At 40.1% G+C, this 14,625-nt stretch overlaps 1 protein-coding gene across 1 annotated transcript in view; it reads left to right on the top strand.

Moving 5' to 3' along the window:
* LMO7 (LIM domain 7) overlaps positions 1-14,625 on the top strand; it is a 140,272-nt gene that overhangs the window by 79,029 nt on the left and 46,618 nt on the right. The window contains exons 5-6 of the mRNA XM_054163008.1: positions 13,787-13,817; positions 14,193-14,306. Of these exons, the coding sequence (XP_054018983.1) occupies positions 13,787-13,817; positions 14,193-14,306 (145 nt within the window). The remainder of the gene's footprint in view (positions 1-13,786; positions 13,818-14,192; positions 14,307-14,625) is intronic.

Genomic DNA, 14,625 nt, shown 5'->3' with positions numbered 1-14,625 from the left:
CTCACTGTGCTAATGTGCACGTTGGTGATCTGTGAATTCCTCTGTGAATCTTCCCCAATAATGATTTGTTTCAGATTGGTTACACTAGAATTAAGTGTATTCAAGAGGAGAACCATCCAATTAGTATTAGCAAACTGCCTTTGCATTTCTCATCCCATCTAGATTATCAGTTTTAATTGGAGAATTATAAGGTCTTGGCTTTTCATTGATTTGTTGAACAGTGAATGTAGGGACAACACTAGTGTTGTTGGGAATTTTGAATTGGACTGAAAAGATAAGAGGGCTGCTTCTGTAGACACTTCTGAGATAGCAGGTCTGGATTTAGCAGTCACTAACACAACATGCATACTGTCCCTTATGTAGCTGAGCCTTGTAGCAAGCTGGTGCTGCTGTTATACTTTGCAGTTTAACCTTCATGATGATCAAATGCAATAATGATTGCCATTCCCAGGGATTTCAAGAGACCCTTAGACTTTAGAAGCTGTGGATTCCTAGATGAGTTTCAAGGTTTCTGTTAATTTCATCTGGGTCTGCTTGGTCTTTGTGAAGAGATGGTGAGGATGACTGAGGAAAGGATTTGTAGATCTGCCTCTTCCAGAGCCCAGGAGTTAGTTCTGTGTTGTCTTGGCTCTTTGATTTAATTGACTTCTGGGAAGGATAGCTTGCAACCACCATGTGTGTCTGAAGTAGCCTATTTCTCCAGTGTTTCATCTGGCTAAACAGTTGGTGTATTTCTGCAGATGGCTCACTGTAGTTTCCAAGAGTTGGTGCATATAGTATCTCCTTTCTTGTGAGAAGGAAGATTCCTAATTTAGCATTTACTCATGCTCCTATTAAAGATGTTAGGAATATTGCCATGGCCTCACTTGGAGCAGAATGGGATCATTTTGTTCCTTGTTCTCTCTACCATCAGATTTAGTTGTAACAGCTTGTTGGAATGTTTGGTGGTGTCTTAATTAGTGTATTAAGCTGCTTTGTCTTTCTTCCTTTTTTTTTTTTCCCCTTGGTCATCAGTTTTGTGGCAGAAATTACATGCTTCATGAGTACCAGTAAAAGAGTTCCCTGTCTGGGATTGCTTTCTCATATCATTAATTTTGTTCAAGTTTTTATTCTCAGACTCTTCAAACCTTACAACAGAAACTCCCAAGTGACTAATAGCAGATTCAGTTTCACTAGGTTGGGATGCTCAGAATTGATTGATATATATGGTCAGACTAGCTTAATTTTTCTTCTCTCTCTCCCTCCCTCCTTTGCCTCCCACACAGGCTTTCTAACATTCTGGCAGAGCAAGTATTTGGACTTTTACCCATTCTCTCACTTTGCTGTAAAGAAGCATTCATGTTTCCAACATTAAAAATTTGGCTGGAAAATCATCTGGCCTGAAAAGCTTAATGTTTTGACCAAATGTGTAAAAATAGCCTCCGACTGGGCTGCTCTAAGTAGCCTTAAAGCACTGTTGTCCACTGGGGTGGACATTCTCTTTGTCCCCCCAAAAAGCTAATACTTATTCAGTAACTTTGATAGCAATAAATATAATTTAGTAATTTTAAATGTTACACTGATAAATGTGAAGCCATAAAGAACCTGAATATGAATAGTTACATCTTCAAAGAACTCCTTTACATGTGGATGTTGCAGGAACAGAGTATGGGAGGTGAGAATTGTAGCAAATACAGAAAATAGTACTTGCTCATCTTAGATCTTGCCTTTTCTGCAAAACTGAAGGGCAGGGTTTTCCTAAGAGTAATACATTTTGTGTATTTTACTTGATTTTTTGTGTGTGTGTTTGTGCATCTTGTGTATTTCAAATGGTACGGCTCTTCCATGCCGTGTCTTCTGGGAGAGGGAGTCCAAGGCAATGTGTCATCTTTCAGTATTCAGTTCTGATAAAAGTGAACACTTAATTAATGTGGAGTCAGATGTTAAAGTGTTTCTTCCTCATTCTAAATGCATCCTCACAAATGAAGGCAGATCAAGAGACAATTGGTCATAATAAAGTTCAGTTGTATCTGTGTACCTCTGCATCAACCTCAGTTAATAGAGAAGTAGAGAGAAGTCAGATTCATACTTTTGTGCTCTGTGTGATGAGTGATGATGTGTTCTGCGTTGCTAGGGTAACCTGGAGAAACATGGAGAAAATATGGTAACATTTCAAAAAGGAAGCATTAGAATTTTTTCAGTGCTGCTTACTTGCTTGTGAAATATTTTGCCAAAACATTGGTGAGAAAACCCAGTAGTCCTGTAAATGTCGTATTCCAAATGTAGAGACTAAACTAAATGATGCAGTCTTGCAGTAGTGATTTATTTCTACTTCAGGATAGTTACCACATCACTTTAGCTTGCTTCCAAAATCTTTATCATGGAATAAACTGTGCTTACCTTCCACTTCCATTTTGTCATCCTCATTCTGTCCATCTCTATAAATAAATCAAAATATTTCTTGCCCCAAATATCACCTGTAAGACACCTTTCCGAAAGCTGTGCTTTTACTAGCCCCACTTTAAAGTGCTAAAACACTTGTTTAATAATATGACAAAAGTTGAGAATGTGAAAAGAGGGGCTGGGGTAGACCCTGCCCCAATTCTCTGTCCTACTGTACAATAGTTTGGCCAGCACAACAATGTAATTGGTCAAGTGGAGGGAAAAAAAAAAAGAGGCATCATAGATCTGAAGTGACTCCTGGGTACTTGCATAGCCCTGCATTAGCAGGGGGTCTGTATCCTATCAGGAGGATATATCCATTCTCGTGGGTATAGCTGGCATTTATAGGTCTGGGCTGCCCTGAAGAGATGACTAGAGTGGAGAGACATCTGTGATCACTTGCCACTTATGGGAAGAGAGGACATCTATAGGTTTTGATGTTAACTCTGTGAGTCACTTCTGTGCTGATTTGTCCTGTGTATGTTTTAGAACAGCAAGCGAGCCGATACTTATTTGGACTGGTTGAAACTTGATGTTAGCGCAGGCAGGAACATAGCGATACTCAGTATAAGTTACTGCCAGTCACCTCCTTTTCTTTATCAGCAGAGATGTTCATTACCAAATAATATGGCATAAATTCTAGAGGATGCACTTGAGTTGTGTCTTGTTATCCCGTTTTTGCATACCTCTAGAAATTAAATAAACCTTGCTATTCAGTGCTATAAGCTGCGATAAACTGATTTGCTTATACAGAAGGCACTTGTATATCACACCTGTTTGCTTGACACAAAAATAACAAAGGGTTGCATTTACTGAATAATTCCCAGGGAGTGAACCAAGGGAGGAGACTGAATGCAGGAGGTTCGTTGGTTGGGTGTTTTCCCTCCCCTCTGATTATAGAGGCTATAAAAACCTCTCTTGTCTTTCTGAACCGGCAAAGTTGTTTACCCAGCCAAATCCTAGCTCTTCCTGAGGGACTACCTCTGAACGCTTTATCCTAACTGAACAATTGTATTAATCCTGGGGCTCAAGGGTAAAAGAGTGCACACAAACAACTGCTATGGAGGCATTGATGGAGGTGAAGTTTTTTTTCCTCACCCTGACTTATCTTTCAGTAATTTATCTGTAGTCAAAGTTGGTGCAGAGGTGTCTGAGTGATGCTTGGAGAGAATGAATGAGTCAGTATTGGGGGCTGTTCTACAAAGTTACCTCAGGTATCCGCCTGTGGGAAGAGGCACTTGTAATAGTTGTAGTAATGGGTACTTGTAGTAATGGGAATAAAAAGGACAACCATTTTGTAAGGATTTCAGGCAAATATGGAAAGTAAATTTTGGTGTTATCTTGAAAAAAATGCTGAGTTGCCATGGTTGCTGCAACTTGTCCAAAGCACATAATATACTTTTTACAAAAATATAATCTGTATAGTGCTATTGAACTATTTCTGTACTGTTAAGGCCTGCAGCACCATGGGTTTTGTAAATATTTCTAAAAACCTACAGGATTGCACTTAAATGCCTATTTTGATACTTTACCTTGTCTCCCAAGTATATGCCAACTATTCCTTTTTGAAACAGTGCGACCACAATTATGTGTTCCTCATATAGATTTCTCTTCAAATTACACAAAAACTTACACAATATAATCTAGCTTGGGGGAGCGGGGTGGGGAGTGAAGGTAAAGGATCTTCAAAGTTAGCTTTGAGGAGAAGTGCAAGAGAAGTTAACAGTTATGCTGATGATCACAGGATAAGCTCAAGTTTGTTGATTCTTGGGGGCGGGGAGTATAAAATCTGAACATTTTGAAATGGTACAAGTAAGGAAAAAGGTAGAATTGGTAACATTTAGTATAACCCTGGTGCAAGGGTCAACTGAATTATGTACAGGTTAAAAAAAAAAAGGCATCAGGGAGCTAAAAGGAGAGATTCATCAAAGTACTCTTCTCCAAGTTATAAAGACCAATACTTTGGAAGTTATAAAAATCTAGAGGGTATGTAAGTGGTGATATGATAACTCTCTATCAATCTATTTAATTTACTGTGTAGCTTGAAGTGGTCTTTTTCTTGTAAAGAAAAAGATTTAATCTCTGAAATTCAAACATCCTTTTGCATGTGAATAAATGTTTGTTTTCCTTTGAGATCTTCTAATGTTCCTTGTGAGCTTGCAGTCAACTTCATAACTTCTAATTCATTGTGCAGATAGTCCATCACTTCTCTAAAGAGTCAATGGATGTTCTCAGGCTTCTTGGCCAAAGTATATGGCACGTGACTGGTAGCTTTCAGAAACAAAACAATCACTGTTTATTTTTCCATAGGTACCAGTCTAGATATGGAATTTAAAGCAACCAGTACAGATTGGGAAAAAAATTCTAGATTTGCCCTGGAAAAACACACAAACAAAACAGTAGAATAAATACCTAATTATCTACTTCTGATTAATGAAGCTGCTGACTTTTAGGTGTTTTTTAGGAATGGAGTCAGAAAAAACCCCAACAATAAATACAAACCGGTCAACAACAAAACACTGATTGTTATATAGCTTAAGATTTGAGTAGGAAGCTGCCAAATCCTATCCATCTCCTCTTTCTCTGCAAGTTTTTGCTGCAGCAATGCTCTATCCCTCTTTCCCTGCCCACCCTTAAGATGAGAGCCAAGGAGTGCTCAGGTTATTGACTGTGCTCTCCCCTGCACAGATACTTTGCACACCCCCTTCCCCCCTCCCCCCTATTCCCCCCTGGGGATAGATTGGTGGTGGTGGTGTTACTTTTATTCTTTTTATTTGACAGATACTCCTTTTGCCTTACACTACCCTAAATACTGATTTTTCTCTTTGAGAGCATCAGTAAAATAAACTGTGATATGAGGAAGTTGAGAGAGATGGACCACCCAGGGAGGGGTCGGAAAAAAGCATGAAGAAATGGGTAATGTTAGTGTCTGGTGACTTTCAGGGCTGATGCACTTCTAGAATGCATTTCTTGAAGTGTCTGGTTTTGTTTTGATAAGGATTTTAAGAATAACATGGAAGCATAAAGGGTGAGGTCAGCAAGGAAGCATTATGCCCAAGAGGTGATATGAAAGGATGGGCTCTGAGGCAATGGACAAGGATGCATTCCCATGGAAGGTGTTGGCTGACTGCATTCCTTCTCTGCCTTTCCCTTCTTGGGCATCTCATCTCTGCCCCCTCAGTTCCTTCATTAGTAGGCAAAGCTGTAGAGGCAGGTGGCTCAGTCAGGGGGACCCACAGAACTCCATGCTGCCAGGCAGTGGGTTTCTGGGGACATGGAGAAATGCTTTCTGCAGTCATTTTATACCTGACTCCATGTGCTGTTGCGATGTAGGTGGCATTGGGTCTGGTGGATATGTTGCCATGGAAAAATAAATGTGCTTTTTATAGTCAAACAGAAAAGGTGCATTTCCAAAAGCTGTTCTTGAACACTGCAACCATAACCCAACCATTTTATTTCAGCAGTGAACTGCAGTTCTTGGGGTTGAATATCAGTTTGGTAAGAATCCAAGTGCTGGAGGAATGTCCTTATGTTTCTGTACCCATTCGGCAGCCCCATCTTCCACTAGAGGCATTCTATTCTCAGCAGCACATGGGAATTCAGTGAAATCTGATAACAGCAATATTAATAGCAGTTGAGTAGGTGGCCAAAGAGATTAAAATTTAGCACAAGCCCTCTGCTAGTTGGACAGACGGTGTTCATCTCCTGTGCAGCACAGCTCGCCAAGGGTGAGGAATCCTTCACACCCTCAGCCGTACTCGTCAGAAGTGTAAGTGAAGCTGTCTGGTGTTGGGCTAGAGCACCTGGAGGTTGGCTAAGAGCTTGGGAGTAGGCTTGATCTGCAGCCTGCTGGTCTGCTTTCACTCCCAGGGCAGAGCATGGCTCTCTTAAGCCCATCAAGAGGCATCTGGGAGGTGGAACTGCAACCTTGGTGGATGGAACTTTAAAGGGAGAGCACTGATACGTCATTCTGAACAAAAATCTTTTAAAGTCCTGTGTTTGTGACATCTGTAGTACCGAGAAATGGACGGAAAACAGATAGCTTTGGCAGCTGTTGGTGTTTCTGGAGTATTTGTCATCAGGGAAAGGGTTTGGCACTGGGCAGGGCACATGTGTCACTGGCACATTCCTTTCTATCAGTAGGAGTGTCTCTGTCCTTTCTTTCTCCATATAAATGTATTTGGATATGTCTTACCTCATTTAGTGTGACTGCATAGCCTCTTCCCAGGAAATTACCCTCATTTAGGGCAGAGGGATTCTCTAATCTAGCTTCTTTTGGTCTTAAATAATAGATTGATTTCTATGCTGTAAATATGTTTCAGAAACAGGGCCTCAGAAAACCATACTTTCTACAGAGGGTGCTGTAAAATCATCTTCCAGAATTTTGCTCGGTTTTCTCAGTATTTTGGATTTGGTCTGGAACTGCATGTTGATGTTATCCCTGGACAATAGAATTAAGTGAAGTGTCAAAGTAGATTTGACATAAGGAAGTGATAGTTTCTGTCACTTAATATGTAAGGGAACCAAGCCATATTCTGTTTTCCTAGTACATTATCCAAACAAGAGGGCATAGTCGCTAGAAGTCTTGAAATAAGTCGACCCAAACATAGCTACTTAAAATGGCACTGCTCTTTTGCAAGGAGTCACTAGAGGGGTATATCTATAGGTGTCAGCATTAACCAGTTATAAAAATGTATCTATGGGCAAAGCTTAGTTCATGATTTCTTAAAAGTACTGTGGTCTGCTAGCTACTGTGAGGTATAGGACTGTCTTGTACAATTTCTAAATTCCCCCCCCCCCATTATTGAAGTACCTCAAAGTGCATTAACATAATGCTAGCAAGCTTTCCTCGCTCTACTTTGAGATGTCAGTGGATTAAGGGGAAGCACAGGCCACCTCTAGTTGAGGTTTCATCATGCCAGAACTCCTATGGTCCAGGTGTGTGGAGCTGGGTCCTCTGCTGTAGAGCCCTCTGCCCTCTCTGTGGCAATCCATTGCCTCTGCAGCACTGCTGACCCTCACTTGTATAAGCATGCTGTGAACCAGATAGGTGAGTTAGTCTGGGGTTCAAGAACTGTGTATTAGGAAAATCTTACACAGCCCTCTGGTCCTGATGCACAGTGTGGAACTACAATGTGAATCAGAGTTTTGTTGGCATAACCACGGGGACAGCAAACAGGAGTGGCTGGAAGGCAGAGTGAGACCAGGAAGTGCTTCAGCTACAGCTGCTGCCAAAGCCTTTGTAATTGTCAGGCTAGGGCCTTGTTGACTAATTTTGCTGTTTAACCTTAAGCAAACAACAGAGCTGAGAATAAATTCCTTAAGCTATGTCTCAGCCTGATGATTTACCATGTCATTTTGCTTTATTCTTGTAGAATGGTCCTTATTAGAAAAATACCCGTTGGTCCAAGCTTAAGTGATGTCTGCGAATGTGTGTCATGGTCAGACGTAACAGAGATAATTGGTCTCTAAGCATAACACCTACTAGCAAATGAGAGCTATTTCTGTCCCATTTGGTTTTTGTGGTGGGTTGTTTTTTTTCTTTTCTGTTTGCTAAAGGATTGACGTAGATGAGATGATTTACACAGAAGGTATTATTTCTTCACAGGTGATTTCACATTTCTTTGCATCAGTTTTCAGTTTGGAATCATGCCGTTGTACTTCATAACTGTTACAATGATTCCCACATATTGTTATCTCATGACCTTTAGACTTTCGTGCAATATTTGATAGCTCCGTTTCAGAATGGCTAATCTTGGAAGTTGCACATAAACTTTCACTGAAACCAACTGAGCAATTAAGACTCATGCTTTGTGACTTCAAAGTTGTACTTTCCAAATTTTGATCCCTCTTTGTTTGCCGTAGGAGCTAGGTTGGGCAACAGAGGGGGTTGATGTTGCCTTTCTTTTCAACTGCAGAACAAATGCTAAAATGCTGGGACTGGCAGGAGCAGCTTATTTTGCTTAGTTCACACATCCTTACAGAAGCTGAACTGTTAGTGAGCTGAACTGTTAGTGAAAGGAGATCTAAAAAGTTCTAGGAAGACAGAGAAGGTAATGCTTGAAATGACAGAAAGTGGTTCAGTAAGTAGAGTTGCACTGTCATTTGGAGAGGAGCCCACTTCTTTTAGCAAATTGTTTTTAAGATGCTGCCTTGGCTGTGCCCTCCTAAGCAAAGCATCAGCCTGCTTAATAACTTTCAGCATAATGGTATTCATTTAGTCAAGCCAGAAATTAGGTTAAAAAGAGTGTTTTTGTAAAGAATACAGCCTGCACCGGCTGAAAGCGATGAAGATTTTTGAATGAAAACTTTAAAAAGCAGACTTCTTTCACAGTTTCCCAATGAAGGATTTGCAGTTATTTGCACTGATGAAGGTTACCTCTTCAGTTCCTAAAATAGTAGGACAAACATCTCTACAAGCAGAATTGCACATGCACTTCATTGCCATGGACTTATCTCACAATAAGTTTATAACTGTCCAGGAGTGTTTAAAAAGCATAAAGTTTACATTGCTGAACTTCTTGCACTCCATCTTGTAACTGATTTTAAGCACAGCATGAGAAACTCGGTGTTTCAGCCCTGTGTATTTACAGCCAGACCTGAGAGAGGAGGTGAGAACAGGAACCTGCTGTTGGGTAGCAACAGGCTGTCGGAGACAGCAGGATCATGCCTTATCTCACAGCAGCAAAGAGCTTGCAAGGCTTGAGGTTGGTGCCTTTGTCTTGTCTCATGCTATGACCTGCAGTTGTTCAGAACTATGCACAAGACCACAGTTGAATTCTTTGCATAATACTGCGTTATAATTACATTGTGATAGCACTTCAAGAAGAACTTCCATTTAATTATTATAAATTCAATTATTATAAATTCAATTTATGTTTTCATTTACTGCATTTGAATTTAAATCTTGCATTTTTTGTTTTATGTTGATGCTTACAGCATAAAGTCATTCCTCTTAAGCGTGATTCAAACTGAGATGCTTTTTTGTGGAGTCGAGATTTGCCCAGATATTTTAAATGCAGTGTACTGGAGGGTAACTGGGCAATGGCTTGTATGCATAAGCCCAGATGTGCATCATGAACTTGGCCAGATTGTACGTACATACAGCCTCTTACCTCGCTCAGAGAATGTTAGCAAGTGTATTTAAATTACATCTTCTGCAAGTTGCATGCCTCAGGGAGAAGCAACTGTGAAGTTTGTAGGTGACAAATGGCTTTTAAGGACTTCATAAGAACGTTGCTTCTTTATACAGGATTTCTTTTTGGCAAAGAATGCTATACCTGTTGTTTTACACAGATTCTACAACAGTTCATTCATCAAGCAGAGTCCTCCTCCTTTTCCTTCTTTAAGCACCATTGAAGAATTAATATATCTCTATATAAATGAGGAAGTGATGTTCTAGATTAGCAGGGGTTTTCTTGTTCTGTTTGCTTTTCTGCTTGGACTACATCTATCATGACAAGTCACTGAAAAAGCTTAGAGACTAATAGGCATAGTTTGGAGGAGAGTGGTAATGCAAGCAAAGAAACTTTGCTCACAAAGAGTAAACAACTTGTCCATCTGCTTTTGTTGTTAACTGAGCAAACATGTGAATGGAGCACAATCTCATTCAAGTGTGTGAAATATCTCTCTGCCTGCATTTTGAGTCTCAACTGTGCTTATTGGTTTAACTGAATGTCCTAAGTTTTGCATTGTTTATAGCCCAAATACCCAAGCCTAGTGTATTATGGTTCACAGAATCACAAAATAGAGACTGAATGGGGCGCTTGGTGCGACAGTTTAGTTGATTAGATAGCGTTGGGTGATAGGTTGGATTGAATAATCTCGAAGGTCTTTTCCTATCTGGTTAATTCTATTCTATTCTAAAACTATTCAAGTTGGAAAAGACCTCTGGGATCATCAAGTCCAACCATTAACCCTACCCTGCAAAGTAGCATATCTGCAAGCACCACATCTTAATGACCTTTAAACACATCCAGAGTTGGTGACTCAACCACCTCCCTGGATAGCCCATTCCAATGTCTGACCACTCTGTGAAAATTTTTTCACAGTCCACAGAAATGTCCAGTCTAAACCTGCAGCATGAGGCCATTCCCTCTTGTTCTGCCTCTGAGAAGAGACCAGCACCACCTTCTCCACAGCATCCTTTCAGGTAGTTGTAGAGAGTGATGAGGTCTCCCCTTAGCCTTCTCTTTTTCAAACTAAACAGCCCCAGCTCCTTCAGTCGCCCTTCATAAGATTTATTGTCCAGGCCCTTCACCAGCTTTGTTTCCCTCTTCTACACTTGCTCTAGCACCTCAATATCTCCTCTTGTATTAAGGTGCCCCAAACTGGACACAATACTCAAAGTGTAACCTCACCAGTGCTGAGTACAGGGGGACAATCACCTCCCTACTCCTGCTGGACACAGCTTTTGTAATACAAACCAGGATGCCATTGGCTTTCTTGGCCACCTGGGCACACTGCTGGCTCATATTCAGCCACTGATTATGCTGTATAGACAACATACTGAAATAGACAAATATAGAATAGAATTAACCAGGTTGGAAAAGACCTTTGAGATCATCAAGTCCAACCTATCATCCAACACCATCTAATGAACTAAACCATGGTACCAAGCACCCCATCCAATCTCCAGCTCTCCCTCCCCCACAAAGAAAGAAACCACGGCTGGCTCAGTTGGAGAAGCAAAAGGTAGAGCTGTATTCACAAGCAATATGGAATGCAGGTTGTATATACACAATATATACAATATTTAAAATATATACAGAAATATACAGCAAAGAAAGTAATACAGAACAAAACCCTCCTCTGTCCAGAGGAAGATTGCCCCCCCGTACCCCTCTCTCTCCCCCTACCTCCCTTTTGTCCCAAAAAGGGTTAGAAAGAGAGAGAAAAGGTAACTATTAAGGAATAAATTCTGTTAGGTTCCAAGCGCATGCAAGGATTAGTTCTTATCTGGTATTCAAGGTCAACTCTGGCTAGTTGCTCAGAAGCAGACAGGCTGGAAAGGCAGAACAGAGTGGAACTGAGAAAGATTCCAACTGAACTAAAACTTAAAGTTGCATTCTACCTATTTACCAATGAAATTTGTTTAGAATATCTGAATGTTTTCATTCTACACCAAAACATTCAGCCAGAGTGTTCCAGCACTGTCCCTTTCTTAAAGGCACAGCCTGAAATGGTCACACTTCTTAAACACCTCTGGTGATGGTGACTCCACCTCCCTGGGCAGCCCATTCCAATAGCCAACCACTCTTTCTATGAAGAATTTCTTCCTAATATTCAGCCCAAACCTCCCCTGGTGCAGATTGAGACTGTGTCCTCTTGTTCTGTTGGTGGTTGCCTGGGAAAAGAGACCAACCCCCCACGTGGCTACAACCTCCCTTCAGGTAACTGTGGACAGCAGTAGGGTCTCCCCTGAGCCTCCTCCTCTTCAGGCTAAGCAACCCCAGCTTCCTCAGCCTCTCCTCATAGGGATTGTGCTCCAGACTTCTCACCAACTTTGTTGCCCTTCTCTGGATACATTCCAGCAAGTCAACATCTTTCCTAAGCTGAGTGGCCCAGAACTGGACAGAGGACTCAAGGTGTATATGTGCTGTTCCTGTTGCAAATGATCTCTAAATGATCCCAGAGAACTCGCAGAAGGCACAAGCAGACATGATTGTGTTTGGTCATATCTTTACATGCAGGTTGGCAAACTCTTGGATACAGGCTCCAGCTGACTAAGGGCAGAGTTTTTCACTCCTAACTACATTGCTGTCTCTAGTCAGAATATTAGGTGACAGCCATGCCATTGTGTGCTCTGCAGCATGGACACAGGAAAAGAAATGCACATGCTGATGAAACAGAAGGGGAAGTTTTCCTTCAAAAGTAGACTAGTGTGGAAAAAAAACACAACAGCATTCTGTTTGGGAAGGATTTTTTTTTTTTAAGGGGGAAAAAAAGGGGGGGGAACAATAAATTATTTAAAGTATTTATATATCACATTAAGAATAATTCCTTCATATCTGTGAGAAAAAGATTACTGACTACAAAACCAGTAGTGTCTCTGGCATGTGATACTAAGTAAGTTGCAGGTGAGCACCATGCAGGTCAAATCCATCCTAGAACTCTGTATGGCCAGCAGCCTGATTTCTTTATGGTGTAGGGATAGGCAAGGCAATTACAGGTACACCAGGTGTGATCTGACACTCTTTAACTAGGAAGAAAGAGGGATGATCTGTGTTCCTGAAAGTTCTCATATTGCCATATATGCTTATCAGGACATGTCATCATTCTGCTCACTTGCAGCCCCATCCTCTGAAGAGTTTTTCTGCCTTTTTCTTGCAACCCTTGTCCAGCTTGTTCCTAGATGGTGCCCTGATAGACCATTAGTCTGACCTTTTAAGAGGTTTTGTGGGGGCCTTTTTGCTGCTGTATGTTTGTTCTCCGCTTTTCTTTTTTCTTTTTATTTTCCTTTTCCTTTTTTTTTTTTTTTACCCCCTTCACTGTGATATGTGTGAAGCTTGACACTGAACCAACCACGGGCCAGCAGTGACTCAGGCCAGCAGTGACTAAGGCCAGCGAAAAGTTGTTTTGGTGTATTTGAGCCATTTGCTCTTCCGTAACTGCTGACAGTGCAGGGATGTCTGTTCAGCTGCTGCCTGCAGTCCTGTCCTGAATCTTTACACCTGAGGACTGAATCTTTGATACCTTACCTTTGGGGGTGTTCCATCCAAAAAGTTTCTTATTGTTCTTAAAATGAACAGGAGAACAGGACCACTGCATTGGTATACTTCTGAGGTGTGCCACAAATTGGCTTTATATAGTTAAAAAAAAAATTACTCTGTTTTCCTTCTATCTCTACATTCTCTCTCTCTCTTTTTTTTTCCTTTTTTATTTTTTTTTTCCTTTCCAGGGAGATTCTCTCTAGGCTGAAGAGAATAGTTTAGAAAACATTAATACACTCAGGGAAAAAGTAAGAATTTGAGTGTGCTTTCATATGGAACTGCAGATCTTCCTGGCTACTAAAAGCTATATTTCACAAAATCATTACTATTTTTTTCCATTTTTATTTTGTTGGTAACTACTTAGCTAATCAAAAAAAGGCCTAGAGCCTTTCTGAGGACATCTGAAATCAGAAACTATAACCGATGAGCTAGTTTGTTTCTTTCTTTCTAATGACTGGAATAGTACAGTGTTATGAATATCAGTGCAATGCTACATGCTTTTATTTCTTTTGTAACAGTCATACAGGCCAGTATAAAATACACAACTAATTGCACTTGAAACCTTTTAGATCTTGGATAATAATTACATTTTAAGTCACATGTTTTAAAATAACTTCTTTATTTTGTTTTTCTCACTCCCTGCCCTGCTTCAGACCGGAGGAGACCAACAGAAGAGTGAAAAATGTAAGACACATCTATTTCAATGCCTTCTGAAACAATTTTGTATGAATTATGATTAATTTTAAAAACATTGTTGTTTATGGCATTGTCAATTTTACCTTATTCTTCAGCTGTTCATTTATCTGATGCAAATTACTGCCATCTTACAATGATCTGTATAGAGCTGTACTAATATGAAACACTGTTTATTTCTACTTACTTGAGATACATGAGGTGCATCGTAACACACTTTAATTTGTTTTGATGGAGATCATAGTTATAAACAAGATTTTACAATTCATAGTGGAAAAATCTCATTTGAGATTCTTTTATGTTGAAACATGGTGTAGCATGACAGTGATTAAACTTGTATTTGGTTTTGTTGTTGTTTATGTTTAGGTTTTGATTACATTATACTGGCTTGGGAGAAAAGCTCAAAGTAGCCCTCATTATAATGGTCCATACCTCAATCTTAAGGCATTTGAGAAGTTATTAGGGCAAGCATTGACTAAGGTAAGGAATCTTAAAAGAATAGTAAACTAAAGCTCGGTTTTTATAGTTTGTTATACATTCTAGCAACAACTCTAAGCAATATCTTGGGTGTTTAATTTTATTCTTAATTTGGAGTATGTAATAATTTGTTTCTTCTGCTTGCTCCCAATGTCCATGTGAAGGGAATAATTTTGAGCTCTCACTGATTCTTATGTGACCCGCATAATAATGAAATTCAGAATCCACTTGCTCTGATTGATGTGTTAGATTGTTAAAAATGTTGTCTTGATTCCCTTTGGCTGAGAGAAGAGAAATTTAAGATCTTGTGTTGAGTGTTCTA

This window comes from Dryobates pubescens, chromosome 7, assembly GCF_014839835.1.
Source record: "Dryobates pubescens isolate bDryPub1 chromosome 7, bDryPub1.pri, whole genome shotgun sequence".
NCBI lineage: Eukaryota > Metazoa > Chordata > Aves > Piciformes > Picidae > Dryobates > Dryobates pubescens.
The sequence above is the reverse complement of the archived record's forward strand: the minus strand, read 5'-3'. Positions and strand labels throughout refer to the sequence as shown.